The sequence below is a fragment of the Epinephelus fuscoguttatus genome, linkage group LG22 (assembly GCF_011397635.1).
Source record: "Epinephelus fuscoguttatus linkage group LG22, E.fuscoguttatus.final_Chr_v1".
Classification (NCBI taxonomy): domain Eukaryota; kingdom Metazoa; phylum Chordata; class Actinopteri; order Perciformes; family Serranidae; genus Epinephelus; species Epinephelus fuscoguttatus.
Genome location: NC_064773.1, coordinates 22,748,000 through 22,763,449, shown reverse-complemented (window position 1 = coordinate 22,763,449; position 15,450 = coordinate 22,748,000). Strand labels below are relative to the sequence as shown.

Here is a 15,450-nt window from a genome sequence, read left to right as displayed (position 1 = left end):
TGGGTGAACGAGAATATACATTTGAAAATGAAGATGTATAAGGGAAAACATACCGTGATGTGGAAATTAGAAACATTAGCAACGCAGTACATTAACTCTATGATGAATGCTACCTTTGTGAAACTTGTAATGTTGGTTCCATGCTGAGATTGAGTCGGAGACAGGCGATAAAAGAGAAACGGGGAGAAATGTTATTGCTAATGTCAGCGGGAGTGTGACGGAGGGACACACAGAGGAGACTTTTATGTGCCGGTGTGTGCATTTATGGAAGACAGTAAGAATCAAGTGTGTATGATTGGGGTCCTGTCTGCAGAGGAGCGCCTCATTGTTTGGAGTGACCGCAAGGCCAAGCATTACTACAGATAGGAGACAGAGAGGCAGGAAAAGTGAGGAGGGCCACATCCCTCTGGGGTGGTCACACTATCTCCCTCTTATTCAGCTGGCAGGAAGGTGTACATGTAACCAATGTATGGTCTGATAAAGATATGAAGGTCTGAAGCAACATTTAGAAAGGTTATTTCTCTTGGTTTTACTTCTATTTTTGATTAAACAACACTGACGAAGAAATACAAGCTCAATGGGAGCATTTCTTTCCTTATATTCATCTCTATAGCAATAACACTGCAGTGAATGTTTGGTGAATAATCAAGGCCATGCAGTATTTCAATTTTGGGGTTTTTATGTAGTAGAGGATTACATATGCATATAATATTCAAATATGTGAAGGGTTTTATTTATGAACAGTGAAAAGAACAAGGCACCCAGGAGCATCATCTCACACTGCAAGTATGCCCACATTAGCAGGTAACCTATGCCCTTTAGCTTTCAAGAAAAGCTCTTACAAACAGGCATGCAAATTCTGGTTAGGGATAAATGCAAATGTTTCAATAGCTGCCTTGGCAGGGACTTAATCTTTTATTAATATCCTAAAGCAGAATCTTTTGATCTAATTCAATTTCATTCATTGCCTTTTACTTTATTTGAGACCTGCATTTTCACATTAAAATACCAAAGATAAAGTACTGTCAGCCAGTTACTAATACTCATTATGTAAGGACGAACAGTCTTTTCTACCACTGAAGGTTTACAGCGAAAGACATAAAGAGAAGTACAGCATGCTTAACAAAGACAAGATGAAGCTTAATGAAAGGAAAATGACAGTTATAAAACATTAGACTGAGGCTAGATGAGAACGTATCTATTAGTGTCAGTGGTGATAGAAGCATTCAGATTACAGATTTACTTAAAGTAGAGGTGCTTACTCTGCAAGAAATGCCTCTTTGACCAATGTGTTATAACACGTAACAATATTAGGATGCAGGAGCATTTCACTGCTAATGATAGTCAGCTGGAGCTAGTTTTAACTACTTGATAAAGGTTGTTTAATCCAGTGGTTCCAGTGTCACAAGTTAAGTCTAGAGGGGGCGTGATTTGATTAATGGGGTAGGAAATACGGACACGCTGAAATTCTGCAACTAAAATTTGTGTTCTTTGTCTGCACTTTTTTTGTTATATATGCTTTTGCTGTGAAATATTTGACACATCTACCTTTTTGACTCAAAGACTAACTTAGGGTGCTTTCACACCTGCCCTGTTTGGTTCAGTTCAATCGAACTCACGTTTGTTTGCCCCTAAGTGCAGTTCGTTTTTCAGTTCAGCGACCACCTCTTCAAGAAGGTCTCTGTCCTGTTCCAAACCAACTCTGGTGCGGTTCGTTTGTGGTGAGAACGTGGTCCAACCTCAATCCGAACCAACTGCAGTCACATGACACATTGTTTGGGTTAAACATGAGCATGTTACAGTCCTGGAGGATTATTAATGTGCACCTCCTCCTGTGCTGTCTTAATATGCACATTCAGCACATCCAATGCATCAAAACATTGTTTTCTAGTTGGAGCTGAGCCTCGTTTTCAAACTGTATGGTTTGTCTATAGTACACGATGACCAGCGTAGTTGTCCCTCCATTGTGACATTAGAAAGTGTCACATTTATCTTGCAAGTGTACTCTTCTTCAACGTTTTGTTTACTTCCTGGATTTTTCCCGCAAGAAAACTCTGACCAATCAAGAGCAGCTTTCTCACACAAGGCATTTGATCTGGTCCGCTTGTAAATGCTGCCGTGAGAACACGAACCAACTCTGGGTAATTATACAACTTTGAAAGAAAATCAGTCCCTGATTCAGACCAAAGCAAGAAAACTCTAGGTCTGAAAGCACCCTTATTCTTTCCGAACAGTTCATAGGGAGAATCTTTGTTTGGTGAAACTTCGAACAACACACAGAAATCTGTAATGTGACAGGGAGCCAAAACTAGACTAAGAATTTACACGGTTGAATTTGATTCTTCAGGTGTTGCCCTTCATCAACTGAGAGTCAAATCATGTTGGTATTTTTGTTCATTGATCCATTTTCACAGTTGCAACATTAGTTTCTATTTTTTCCACACCTAACAAAAGAGCTGAAACACCCAATTACACTATTTGTCTTCTTGACATAAGAGTTTATTGTATAATAGGACGCTGTTTTGTGTGTGTTAGGGGAGCGTGTGTAGGTATGGGTATGCGTATGTGTGTGTGTGTGTGTGTGTGTGTGTGTGGGTACAGCAGGAACAATGGTGCTGCCCACAGTACCGAAAGGGAGCAGAGGAGATCGATCGACGGACGGACAGAACACTTGACTTAGTTTGGTTCCTGCTTGCTCTCTGTGGTTAGCAGAACTTTTGACTTTCTCTTAGAGAGAGATGCAATCCATAAAGAACTATTTCTACAAGTCTACCCCACTGATACTGACACAGAACTGTACATAAGCTCAAAAAATATTAGGAAACTGTTTGCACTACTTTCTGAAGCGAGCGCTCTGATTAAAAAAATTATACCAAAACAGGCTATAATGTCTTGTGAGAAACCAAGCAGTTCTATGTAACATCAGACAATTAGCACCTCCATACCGTCCGAATGTAATGATCTTTGTTTCATAACCACATTTTCCCGCAAATGTGATGATACGACTGTGAGACTGGCAGTCAAATCAGGCTTCTTGGTTAGAATCATCGAATAGTTGAATATCCTGGGTCAACCTTTAAGGGGGATTCATACCTGTGCGGCACACCCTATATGTGGCCTACACCATTGTGAGCATTTATACTTGTGCAGTGGTGTGTCTGTGGCACTCTGCAGTTACGCCTCCAAAACACTAGTCAGCGGCGGGGTTTCTGTGAAGCGCTGTAAAGTTGAGTTGATTCAAAACACACATTAAACATGGCTTAATAGTGACAATGTCAAATGCAAGTACACAAATCAACTTCACTATAACTTTCAGCAATGACAGACAAAGCACTTGTCTTTTGCTGGACACATTTTCCCCACAAATACAACATGCTAATGTTATTAGCACAAGCCTATGGCATTTTACATTGTCTAAATTAGCCTAGCAGCTAGCAACCTTCTCTCTACTCCTATGAAGCCAGAGACAACAACAACATTTAACATAAAAAGTAAAAAAAAGCTTTGTTTCCATTGAGGGAAATGGTTTCATCTTACAAAAATAGACAGGAGGTCTGTGTTGCTGCAAGGCATGGTTACATTTCTGGGGAGGTGCATGTCAGGCAACAGTGTAGGGTACAGCAACTCTATGTTGACGCAGTGCCTACAGCGTAGATACAGCGTCAATTCGGCGCAGAAGTATAAATTCTGCGTTAGTCACAAGCCTAAAAGTTTTGGAATCCAGCTGGCAGAATCCCAAACAATGCATTATATTTGAACAGCCAAACATGTATCAAAAACTTGCTGATTTTTTTTTGTCAGATAATCAATAATTTTGCCTTTGGAATACCAGAAAATGGTGAAAAAACCCCTTCACTGTTTCCTATGTTTTCTCCTAAAATTGCTCATTTTGTACAACAGACCAAAATCAAAAGATATTCAATGTAAAGTCACACTAAACAATTAAGAAAAGCTACGAGAAAGTGCAATTTTTGACTATAAAATGTACTAGAGTTTAAGTATAAATTAGCAGGAAATGTTAATAGTCAGGGACCTCAGAACGGTTTCCTGCCACTGATTGATGGAAGCGCTGTAATACTGAGAACATCGAAGCAACACACAAGCACTGACGTACATATTTGATTCAATAAGTTTGTGCTTTTTAATCTCAATCGTAGCTAATCTTCTGACTCTCGTAGCAGTAAATTACCAAATCTTTCCAGCAGGAATTGACACATTTGATCACATCTTACACAATGGTTTTTAACACGGCCACTAACAACGGTAAACAGCTCCCTGCTTGGTAAATTCAACCGTCCATATGGAAAAGGACCATATTTCAGAGCTTGAAAATGTCACAGTATCCTTTTAACAACCATGCTAATGCTGCCACACTGAGCTACTTGCTAATTTCATGCTCCACGCAACAGGGATAATTTGGTCCCTGTCTGTCTGTCCTTCTGTCTGTGTATGTGTGTGTACGCGCCGGGGAGGAGAAGTGTGTGTCTATCTGTGTGTTGGTGTTTCGCTCTACATCATTCATGTTTTTCTCTCTCTTCCTCTTCTTGAGATCAATAGTGACAAACAGAGAAAAAGCGTTAAGAGGAAAAAAGAAGGAGAATCAGACTGAGGACATAATAATAAAGAGAAAAACAAAACAGACAAACACGGAGGAGAGACTGCAGACAGAGAGACGGAAAGAGAAGATGACAGAGATAGAGAGAAAGACAGAGGAAGCCTGTCTTGTGCTGGATCGGGCTACGGAACAGATGGCCACACTGCAGAGAGAAGACCACAGCGGAGACATTACAACACTCAGGTTAAAATCTCCCCTGGAACATACACACACACACACAGTTGCAAAGGGCAAGGTCTTCCTGTTTGTTATCTGCGTTTGTGCGAGACCCAAACACATTCTAATTTTCTTTTTTGTCCCGACAAGGCCAACATCATTCTATTTTGTTGTGACTCATGGACGTGCGTTAAGGACATTTGTCAAAAAGCTGCATTAATCTAGTTTGGAAATCCAGTTTGTTTAGACACTGATGCATAATGCATATTCAGTCGTGTTGAAAAGGGGCTGATACAACAACTAAATCACCGACCAAACAAAGCAACATTCTTCCCTCGGAGGTAAGGTCAGTAAAGCGTGACGAGAGCTCAAAGAAACACAGGAAAACACAGCGACAAGGGAAGGAACACACGCTTACAAAGCTTTTAATAGCTTGTTTTACCAAGAGCATTCTAACCAAGGACAATTTATGAATCCTTTGGCACTAAGAAAGCAAGCTCTTGTGATTTAAGAGCACTGTCGCTTGAACTAAAGTTTAGGGAAGCGCTAATGTATTCAACAGGATGCTCATTGATCGAAAAGACATGACTGTAAGCACTTTAAATCTCCACCTGGTTGACTATTTTTTCAAAAGTGTCTTTTAAGGGGATGTATGATGGAGAAGAGGAAGCGGTAAAGACATGGAGGAAAAGATAAGATAGAGGAGTAAATTTAGGTTGAGTTGAGAAGAAAGATGGGTGAGCAAAGAGGACATCTGAGGACTGTGTGGAGGAATGAGAAACACGTAAAAAGGACAAAAGCAAGGCGCAGAATAGAACTGATGAGAGCACCGTTGTGCCTTGCTGACAGCTCTGCTGAAAGTTTCATGAGTGGAAATGGCCTAATATCCCTACCAGGGTGGGACTGGAGGTGAGGGACTGTGACAGAACCTGCCAAAAAAGGCGTATGTGCGTGTTTGTGTGTTGTCTGACAGGGTGTGTGTGTTGGAAGAGGGTGCGATCCAAACGATGGTGTAAGACATCAAATATTTAGAGGATGGATTACAAGTACAACGTGTACTTGGGCTGTTTTTAAGTCATGACAAAACAACAACACCGTTTAATCATTTATTCCTTGTTTCTTTTTTAGACTTGAAGCACATTGTGTGTGTCTGAGTGTGGTCTGTTGTTCACTTAGAGGTATTTTGGTTTTAAACAAGTAAAGATCTAAGGTCATTATGAATACTATCATTTCATATTTTACTTATTAGTCAACCGCCATGTCAACATACTTCATCCATCCATTCAAACCCTTTGATATTTCCCCTGGATCATTTTGGCAGGAAACACAGAGATACCCCCTTTTCACCATATTACCTCATGTTCTTGAACCAGTTCTGTTCAAGATTCCTGGAACCTTGGTGCTATCCATCGAACCGGGCTGCACTTCCACCAGTTTTAAATGGAACCATTTTAATCATGGTCATTAATAGAGGACATTGCACAACGCACCTTGAAAGTAAACAGTATTAGCAACATGGACAATCGCATTGATTACCTGTGAGCTGGCATCAGTTACAGATTTGTTTTTATCCAAAAACAAGCACAGACGAATTGTTGATGATAAGACATGGAACGCTATTGCGTGCAATGGCATCCTCTCTTTCTAACCTGTAGAATATGATACACCCCATGATGTCTTCAAGGTTCGTACATGGGGTCAAGGAAAACCTGCTGTTTATTTATTTATTTTTTTGGTTCCAACTGAAAACCAATGTTTTGGGTTAAGAACCAATTTGTTTGTGGTCGAAATGCTTCAAACTGCTCAAAATTGAGTGTGTGAACTGAAAAGGAAACCGTTCTGGGCTGGTAGAGAAGGGATAAGGTAGGGATGGGAGTCAAGAACTGATCCCAGATGAGAACCAGTTTCAAATTGTCCGATCCATTGGAACTGCTTTGTAGTAATCTTATTTTGTGTTTTTTATTGGTTGTTTTACAGCTGTATATTTTTTATCTGGTATTTTTGTTCTATGTTGTCTGTCTGTCTTGGCCAGGACAGTCTTGAAAAAGAGATTTTTAATCTAAAGAGTTCTTTCTGGTTAAATAAAGGTTAAATAAATAAAATTCCTTTGACTGATGCTGTCATGTTTTCTGTCAGTTGCACATTGCAAAACAACGACCCCAAACTCATGCGTCTATGCTGCTGGAGACTCACAACAAGGAGTCATGTTGGAGAGGAAGGAAAAAAAAGTCAAAATTGTGGCTTCATTTCACGAAGAAAGAAGACAACAGTGCTGTTTAATGTCTGAAAGACAATTTCAAGAAAGTGTAGAAACACCAGCATTATGTTGAAATATCGTTTTACACAGCATGGGCTGAAATTCCAGGAACGCCACGTATTTGAAACTCTACGCACGAGTGCCACTGCCTCCCAGCCGTGGAGCACATCGTTACCGAGGGTAAATATCCTATGTTATAACATTAGCACCATGCAGGCAGGCTTAGCAGGTTTTTCTTTGACTGACAAAATGGTTAAACAGTTTTTGCACACCTGAATCACATACTGTTTCTACACAGTGTTCAGACTCAGAGAAAATGAAAGTTGCCCAGAAGCTGAAGATATATTTTTACCATTAATCAGGAATTTGATAAAGAATTGGCTCATTATGCAGAATCAACAATGGCAATGGTATCAATAAAATGAAGTCTGTCCCCATCACTACACACAAAACAGCATGCAAACTTCTTCCAGATGAATTTGTCAGCCCTGCGGAGTATCTAAACTGTAGTTTAAGTAGGCTTCACATACAAACAGGTGCAGGAGTGCAAATTTCTATGTCAGCTCCTTTGATGTTTTGCAAGCTTGATCAAGTGCAAATCAATGCATTATCAGCTCCTAGTAATTCCTAGTAATTTCTAAACATGAGATCAAAAGTAATGAGAGTGCAGTGGCAAACTGGCAGCTCCTCCATCAGGTTCTCAAAGTGAATATTTGAAATAAATATGCAAGAGTTGTGACATAAAAACAATTAAAAAAAAAAACTTAGAAACAAGTGTTGAGTGGTTGCTATGGTTACCATGCAGAGTGTTTGAATGAATTTTTAATGAGAGCCCTGTGAGTCACTCTCACCATCCGTTTAAAGAGCTGAAAGACCATCACTGTGATGAAACAATTGGCAGGCCATATTTCATACTGTGAAAAGGTGGTAATGTGGAGTTCAAGGTCTCTAGAGTCAGATTCTACTCAACCCGATGCAGTCTGAGTTTGTAGCAGCCACTCGACCTCCGTGATGAAGACACTAGCGTAGCTAAGTAGATTCTTTGCAGCTGTCCAAACACAGAGGGAGGGACATTCTCCACACACTATTAAACTGTGCTTGGAAAGAAAAAGGTGAGCCATCGGTTTGGATCTGGGGGGTCTTCCTGTGTCCTTGTGTGAATAGGTTGGCAGATAAGCTCTCCATGAGAAAAGCCAGGAGCTTTATGCATAGCAATTTGGAAATCCATCGGTTAAAAAAAAAAAAAGGATTTTTTTTTTTTCCCTTTACCTCTGGAGGCACTGCCCGTAGTTTTTCAACTAACGGAAGTACAGGGGCCTCAGGGATCGCTCAACCCCTTCAGTTCCGCTGGTGGATATATATATATATATATATATATCTCACATTTTTCACGTCACTATATCACCATTTAGACTAATCTGATGTTTGTAAAGTCTATAAACACAATGATTGAACAAACATTACTATTTCTGTGTGCACGTTTTGTAATTAATAACATGGTTATCGTAGATTACCGGGGCTAACCGTTAGCTGCTAGCCCCGTTAGCGGTGTCTGTAATAATTCAGTAACTCAATAAACGGTCCGTGAAGAACTATTTTTTCCAGCGGATATTTAAGTTACAACATGATTGAGCTAGCAAAGCAGTTTTGTGTTGCTATGTGTGGTATTTATTCAGTTTTGGGAAATCACGATGTCTAGAAAGCATCAGTGGCTGCAGCTGACAGGGACAGCTAACAGCAGCAGCAAAGCTAACATTAGCACGTCATCTGTTAAAAGCCTCCTGTTGTCGGATACGACATGAAACTACTCCAGTTAGCTCAATCATGTTGTAACTAAGACATCCGCTGGAAAAAAAAATGTTTTCACGTTGACAAGACGGCGTTTTGGGTGGAGCGGTCACCATGGATGCGGAACTTGCTGTGTCTGTAGGTACACATTTCCTGGGGACACCTGCACGTCTCGGCCCCGCCGCCTCCATTGTGATTGGCTAAAGAGCAGCATTGTTCAAACTCAATTCTACAATGTAAATTGCAGAATCTGTCTTGAGAGATTATATGCATGGTAATCAACATCAGACCATGGAATATGGTTCTGTACATGGATTAACATGTCAGTCCGATATCCATTGACTGAATTATGTTAGTATCAGAACCCAATAGATACTGGATTGGTCCCAACTCTGCTCTGTGGTCTCCTCCCTGTATGCAAGAGCCAAAGACTTGTAGTAATGACCCCAGTAAGACCATACTCTCATAGCGCCCTCAACAAGATTACACTGGGAACACAGTTGAAAGCCCTCTCAGTGCCATGTAACACAGCAAAAATCAACGTCCTGAGGGCAGTTTGGTGGCTGCATGAATGTGCTACAGTTTAAATTTTGCTACCGGAGACCAGAGCTTCTGTTTTGTCTCAAAAGAAATAATATAGGCTTTAATTTTATAGTCACTGGAGCAATCTTTTCCAACCATAACCTCCTGTTCTAGTTGCCTAACCATATCATACCCCCCCCCAACTACATATTTTCCTTATCTTGACCAAGTACTTTTAGTGTGTCAGATGTATCTCTAATTTAAACAAACTTGCATTGTGTAAATGTACAAATCAGCAAAACAATTTAAAATCAAAGTGGGGATGTACTGTAAATTATGTTCAGGAACATGAATTGTAACTAAATGTCAGGACAAGGTCTAATTTTTTATGATGGTGTACATTCATTTAGAAAGCAGGACGTTCTGGTTCCTTCACTGATATGTCTCTCTGAGTGTCGTTTGCTCACTGGATTGTTTTACTGTCCTTTATTCGTTTTCCTTTACTCCTTCTTTCTATTACTACTATGGTGATTAGTTTTGTCATTGAGCTCATTACTGTTGATGCATGATAAAAAAATTACCGCTTGTTACTATGGACACCATGCGGACTCACCTATAATAGAGGCCATTATACAGCAGAGCTGGGCACAGTAAAGCCGTAAAGCTTTTGTTCAATTATGAGTCCATTTACTGTTTCAGGATAATCAGAGTATTGTAAGGTCACCCACTTTGGTTTCCAATGCAATTCTCTTGATGCATTCCTAGCCATATGTGCAAAACAAATGTATCCCCATATGTCCAGCTCTCAGCCGTTTCCACTCCTCACAACCTGTGTCCATCAATCAAGCAAAAGAAAAAGTAAAGCACTTTCTGTCTACACCTAAATACACCTGCAAGATGTTCCTTTCTACACCTCTAGATGCATCTGTCTCTCCTGCCAGCTGGCTGAAGTTTCAGTCAAAATGCACCAGAAAGAAAAAAACTTCCCAAATGGGAGAGCACTGCAGTGATTTAGTATCAATCCTTCACTGGCGTAAAATGCCTAATCATAAGGGATGGCTGACCAGGAAGTGGGTTCATGAGAACGCAGAGCATGCTGCCGAGCCGAGTGTTCTTTCTGAGAAAAATGTGATTCTTTGGCTTCCTAATCACTGATGCCCACATAAGTCATGTGAGTGGAGAGAGTGCACATAAAGTGGAGGACTTGGAGTGCTCAGGACTCGCTTTTTTTTTTCTTCAGGTTTGCAGTACTGCGCTACAGCTGACCTTGCAGATTTGTGTCATGGAGAACAGAGAAAATGAAGAGGATCTTTGCTGGCAGGGATCAATTACTGTCAGTAGGATTATAGTAATATGAATATTTGGAAGCAGTGGTAATGTTGAAATACTGAAGTGCTTATTCAATCATTTGCATCTTTGAAATTTTAAAAATATGTAAAACTAAAAGCTCAAGGACTCAAAGTTTCATGTGATGATGGGAAAAAAAGCTATTTTTCAATTATATAATATCACTGGGGAATGAGAGTCATGCATCATGCCATCCTGCTCCACCCTGAGCGTGCAGTGAAGTAAAGTGTTACAAACAATTAGCAGAACGTATTTTACAAGCCAGCAATGGACTTCTATCAGCAGTCCAGGGTACGGCAGACAAACTAAATCTGACACAGAAATGGCCGCGGTGTTTTAATTCAAGTGAGGCAGGAAAAGAAAAATACCATCCTCGCCGTTACGTGGCTTTTAACTGTCAGTTGCAATCTATCTCACGCTGCCCAAAGTTCAGTCACTTAGAGTTCAGAAAGATTTAGACAAGATTCATTTGGTGTTTATTCATCCAAGCTATGGTTTGTTGAAGGCTGCCGACTAAGCACTTCAGCTATAAACTGCGATGTGCCCTTATTTCAATTTTTTAAGTCTTTCCACTTTTCTCTTGCTACATTTTCTCCCGTCTTGCTCTTGTCTATTTTTACTTGACACCAGCACCCCTTTCACTTTCTATCCCCACTTTACTCCTTCATCTCCTACCCATCTAAATTTGCTTCCCCTCGCCCATCTACTAACTCCTCTCCATCTACTATCTTCTGGAGCTCTTAACTGCAACCTAGAGTCACATATAGGCACTAATTTACCTGTATGCATTTGTGTAAATGGGAAGCAGCTGCACCACATTACAGGTGTTTTCGTACCAAACAGCTCTGGGGAGTCCCTCAGAGAAGCTGCACAGTAGGGAGCTCCCTCGGGAGCTACATACCTTCAAGGGCTTTTTTTCCGTTTGTGTTTGCAGTGCACATAGAACTCTGAAGTGATATAAGATGGCTTCAGCTGCAGTCTATTGTACGTCACTTTGTATTTCTACTGTCGCAAATATACACAGTAAAGTCTGAACTTCTCTGTCAGTCAATTTGTTTGTTTTCTTCCATTTTATTTCATAGGGAGCTGTTGTTCATGTTAGCTGTTGTCTGTTATTTACATGTGCTAAGTGGCTAATGGGCATGTAGCTACTTCCATGTTTCAGATGATACGTCATGTTTGTAGCTGACTAATGAAGATGAGTTTACATATCACCTTGGGTTCATCCTTCACCTTCTCAAAATGATCCCACACTTTGGATTTCCTGCCCGACATGTTATTAACTAGCCTGTGGAATAACTGCAGGTACCAGCCCTGGAAATTAACGGGACTCCTGTCTGACTGCTGAGCGTGGTCACTTCCTGTGTCCGTCCTTTCAAATTAAACTCCCACATGGTCCAGTCATATAGGTTTTGATTTATTCTGACACAACACAGCTCCTAATAGAGTTTTCGTTTGTTTTTGCGACCAAGCGACTGTTGAAATGTTGCTGACTAATGACCTTTCTGGTCATGGTCATTGAGACACATGCAGAGATGCATTCTAATGCCAGGTGCAAACAGACAGACATGGAGCTGTCCACTTGTGATCCAATCGCCAAAGACGCATGTTAATACCAGTCTAAAAAGGGCTCACAGTGGCTTCAGTGCTGTGGGAATGGCAGGTTTTGAGCTAAGCAAACATCGACGAGTCAATATGACAAGGATCATCTGCATTTTATGTAATCCTGTTTAAACAAAAAATGAGTATGACTGATGATAAAGATGCTGACAAAAAGCTGTAGGAAGAGAAACTTGGGCAGACAGCTGCAGACACTGTTACATACATACATACATATGTTTGTGAAACCAACTATCAGTTGGAAGTGACCACAGTTGAGGAGTTCATTTTAAACTCCACCCCAAGCTCTTCGTTCATCTTCATGCTCCTTCTCTCCTCTCATCTAATCAAACACTGTGATTGCATGTCTTACACTCTCAACCTCTACATCAACTGGGAAATCCCGTATAATATGTACTCAGCTCAAGCCTTGGGCTATCCACACATGCTCCAGCACTCACACACACTCCACTGAATCAATAGTACCATTAGGTGTTATTGACAATGCCAAGTGAGGTTAACAATCTGATGTAACTGTAGGTGCGGCCTATTAATCTGTGTGTAAATGTGAAGGGGCAGCGGAGTGAGCAGGTCCAGATGTGTTTGAGTGGGATTAAGATCCTGCTCTCTCACATTTACACATCTAGGTCAACACAGTAATAGGCTTTACTTTGACATACACACACACATGCTCAAACAAAAGAACAGAGCAGCCATAAAATTAAACCATAAGTTAAATAGCAAAAACTTTTGTTTCATGCATGAAAGAGGCCACTGACATCTTTGTTTCATTACCAAATCGACTAATCCTTTACAATCCCTCACCCAAAATATCTTCTTCGCTTATTTTTTAAACCTTTCTTTTTCCGAACAAATCAACTCTCCCTGTTAAACTAACCACTGAAGTGTAAATTTGTCAGAGGTGCGGCTGTGTGATGAGGCTGAGCGGCATAGTTAGGCTGTATTATAAGATCTGTATAATTAAGACTACCACAGAGAAAGCTGTCATAATTGAATACCATGATGAAAAAGTAAATATCGGAGTTATGTTGCATCACGCCGCTCAGGTTGGCGAGGATATAATGGTGGGAATTACAAAAGAAACCACTTCTGAAGGCAATCATAGATGTCATTATCAGAGAATATCCCTGTTTCTGAGATCCCATGCAGAGCCACATAGATAGAAATGGACAGATTACAAAAAGCACAGTAGCTTTTGCTGAGTGTGTGTGTGTGTGTGTTTACCTGGTAGGTGTCCCACAGTCTGATCGTGCAGCGTAGTGGCAGCTCCCTCATCAGGAGGTTGTTCATCCAGCGGAAGGCAAACTGCAGGTACTCCACCTCGTACTGCTGCATGTGGCGGTGCACAGACTCTGTCAAAAAAATAAGAATAATAATCACATTTCTTGTTTAAACACAATATCCCACATAGATTAAAGTTCGACTGCTTTGTGTAAACAAGCAAAAGAAAATAGCAGAGCTGAGTAATCCCTTTAGGGATCTGGCTACAGCGGTGGAGACAGTGACAAGCGTGTAGATAGACAGATTCCTTCATAGCTGCCGTCTGTGTTAATAACTACTGCAGTCAGTGTCACACGCACGCACAGCCATCACGAACACGGCCCCTTCTCCTCATAATAGAGATGCAATTACGGAGCTATCAGAATTGTCAAAGAAAAGCTACACACCAAACCAAGATGAGTAAAGGGAGTGTATTCGTAGTTAAATAAAGCTCCGAAGCAATTGCATGTCAGTCCAGTGAGAAACCGTGTGCGCTCACTGGAGGTCGCGAGCATCCAGAGGTGAGGACAGGCAGCCGATTTACGTAAGATACGGAGTGTGTTTATTATGTCCTTATTGCTTTCACTAGGAGCTGATTAAAACTGTATTTTTGTTTATCTCTGTCAAACAAGGTCAATCTGAGCGAAACCCCTGTGGCGTTTTTAATAAAATTGTGACTATTCATCTTTATCAGGGAGAAGCATGATGATTTTTATATTGCACAGGCTCATTTTAATCTTATAAAAAGCACAGATGTGTGTGATTTTTCTTCCACTACACAACAGTGTGAATTAAAAAAACTGCTCTTACCAGGGATACATGGATCCTAGCATAATTCAAACCCTGTCACAACAGAAACTTTCTATTTTAGAATGTATGCTGCATTTCCTGTTAAGCCTCATACCCTCTGTTTAACATTCTCACATGATTACATGAAAATAGCAATTTGACAATAGCTAATATGGATGTAGTTAGGGGGAAAATAGTAAATATTTGATTACCCTCCTCTGGAATATGAATCATGTCCTAAAGTGCCTTTACTGTAAATCTGTGTTTAGTTAATTTAGGCTGTCACTTAGATGGAGTGGTAGACTTATAAACATGTCGCATTAACTCAATAAATTGCTGGTTTATTGGACAGAGAATTTAGTAACCTGTCGTTACTGTGGCATCAAGAATTTGGCAGAAGGAAGAGCAGAATAAATCAAGTTCCTGTCGTTCAAACTTGAAAGGTAAGGCTGGCAATACTGATTTCTTTTCCATCTCTCAAGATGTCACCATAAAAGATAGATTGAAGTTTTTCACAAGGTCACGAATATATATTTTTATTTCAAAAAACGAACAAAAAAAAAAGGCTTAATAATTTTCTCAAACAGCTGGGTACTGTAGCTTTTAGCAAATAGCAGTCAAACAGGAGTAAGTAGTGTATGTGTTTGAAGCGGTTTTTCTCAGAGGTTTAATGCACCTTTGGTTTGAATTAGGGACGGACGCTAATCAGCACCAGAAATATTAGTCGGCTAGACCAATTAGTGTTTTATTTATTTACAAGGCCGCTTAACTGTCATGCAGCCGCTTGCCACTAGTGGGGGCTACAGAGCCGTCAGACAACAGTCACCCTCCTCGCGGTAATGCTTGAGTAGACTGCAGTTTTAAAACAGCACGGTGGGCAAATGGAGAGATGTCCTTTCGCAAAACCAGCGCGGTTTGGCAGTACTTTGATCTAGAAAATGAAATTAGCAGCAATTTATCTTTTTGAGATATTGTATTTTTTGTTAGCCGTCTCTCATTTCAGCCAAAATTTAATCATAATTTAGATGTGGTTTTATTAACTTTAAAGTGAATCGCTATTATTTCTGTCGGATAATCTGCAAGATTTATTGTGCCC

At 40.4% G+C, this 15,450-nt stretch overlaps 1 protein-coding gene across 2 annotated transcripts in view; it reads right to left on the bottom strand.

Moving 5' to 3' along the window:
* Positions 1–15,450, bottom strand: part of tbc1d22a (TBC1 domain family, member 22a) — a 198,895-nt gene that overhangs the window by 47,705 nt on the left and 135,740 nt on the right. For both annotated transcript variants that reach the window (XM_049567332.1, XM_049567331.1), the window contains exon 12: positions 13,530–13,657. In XM_049567332.1, the coding sequence (XP_049423289.1) occupies positions 13,530–13,657 (128 nt within the window). The remainder of the gene's footprint in view (positions 1–13,529; positions 13,658–15,450) is intronic.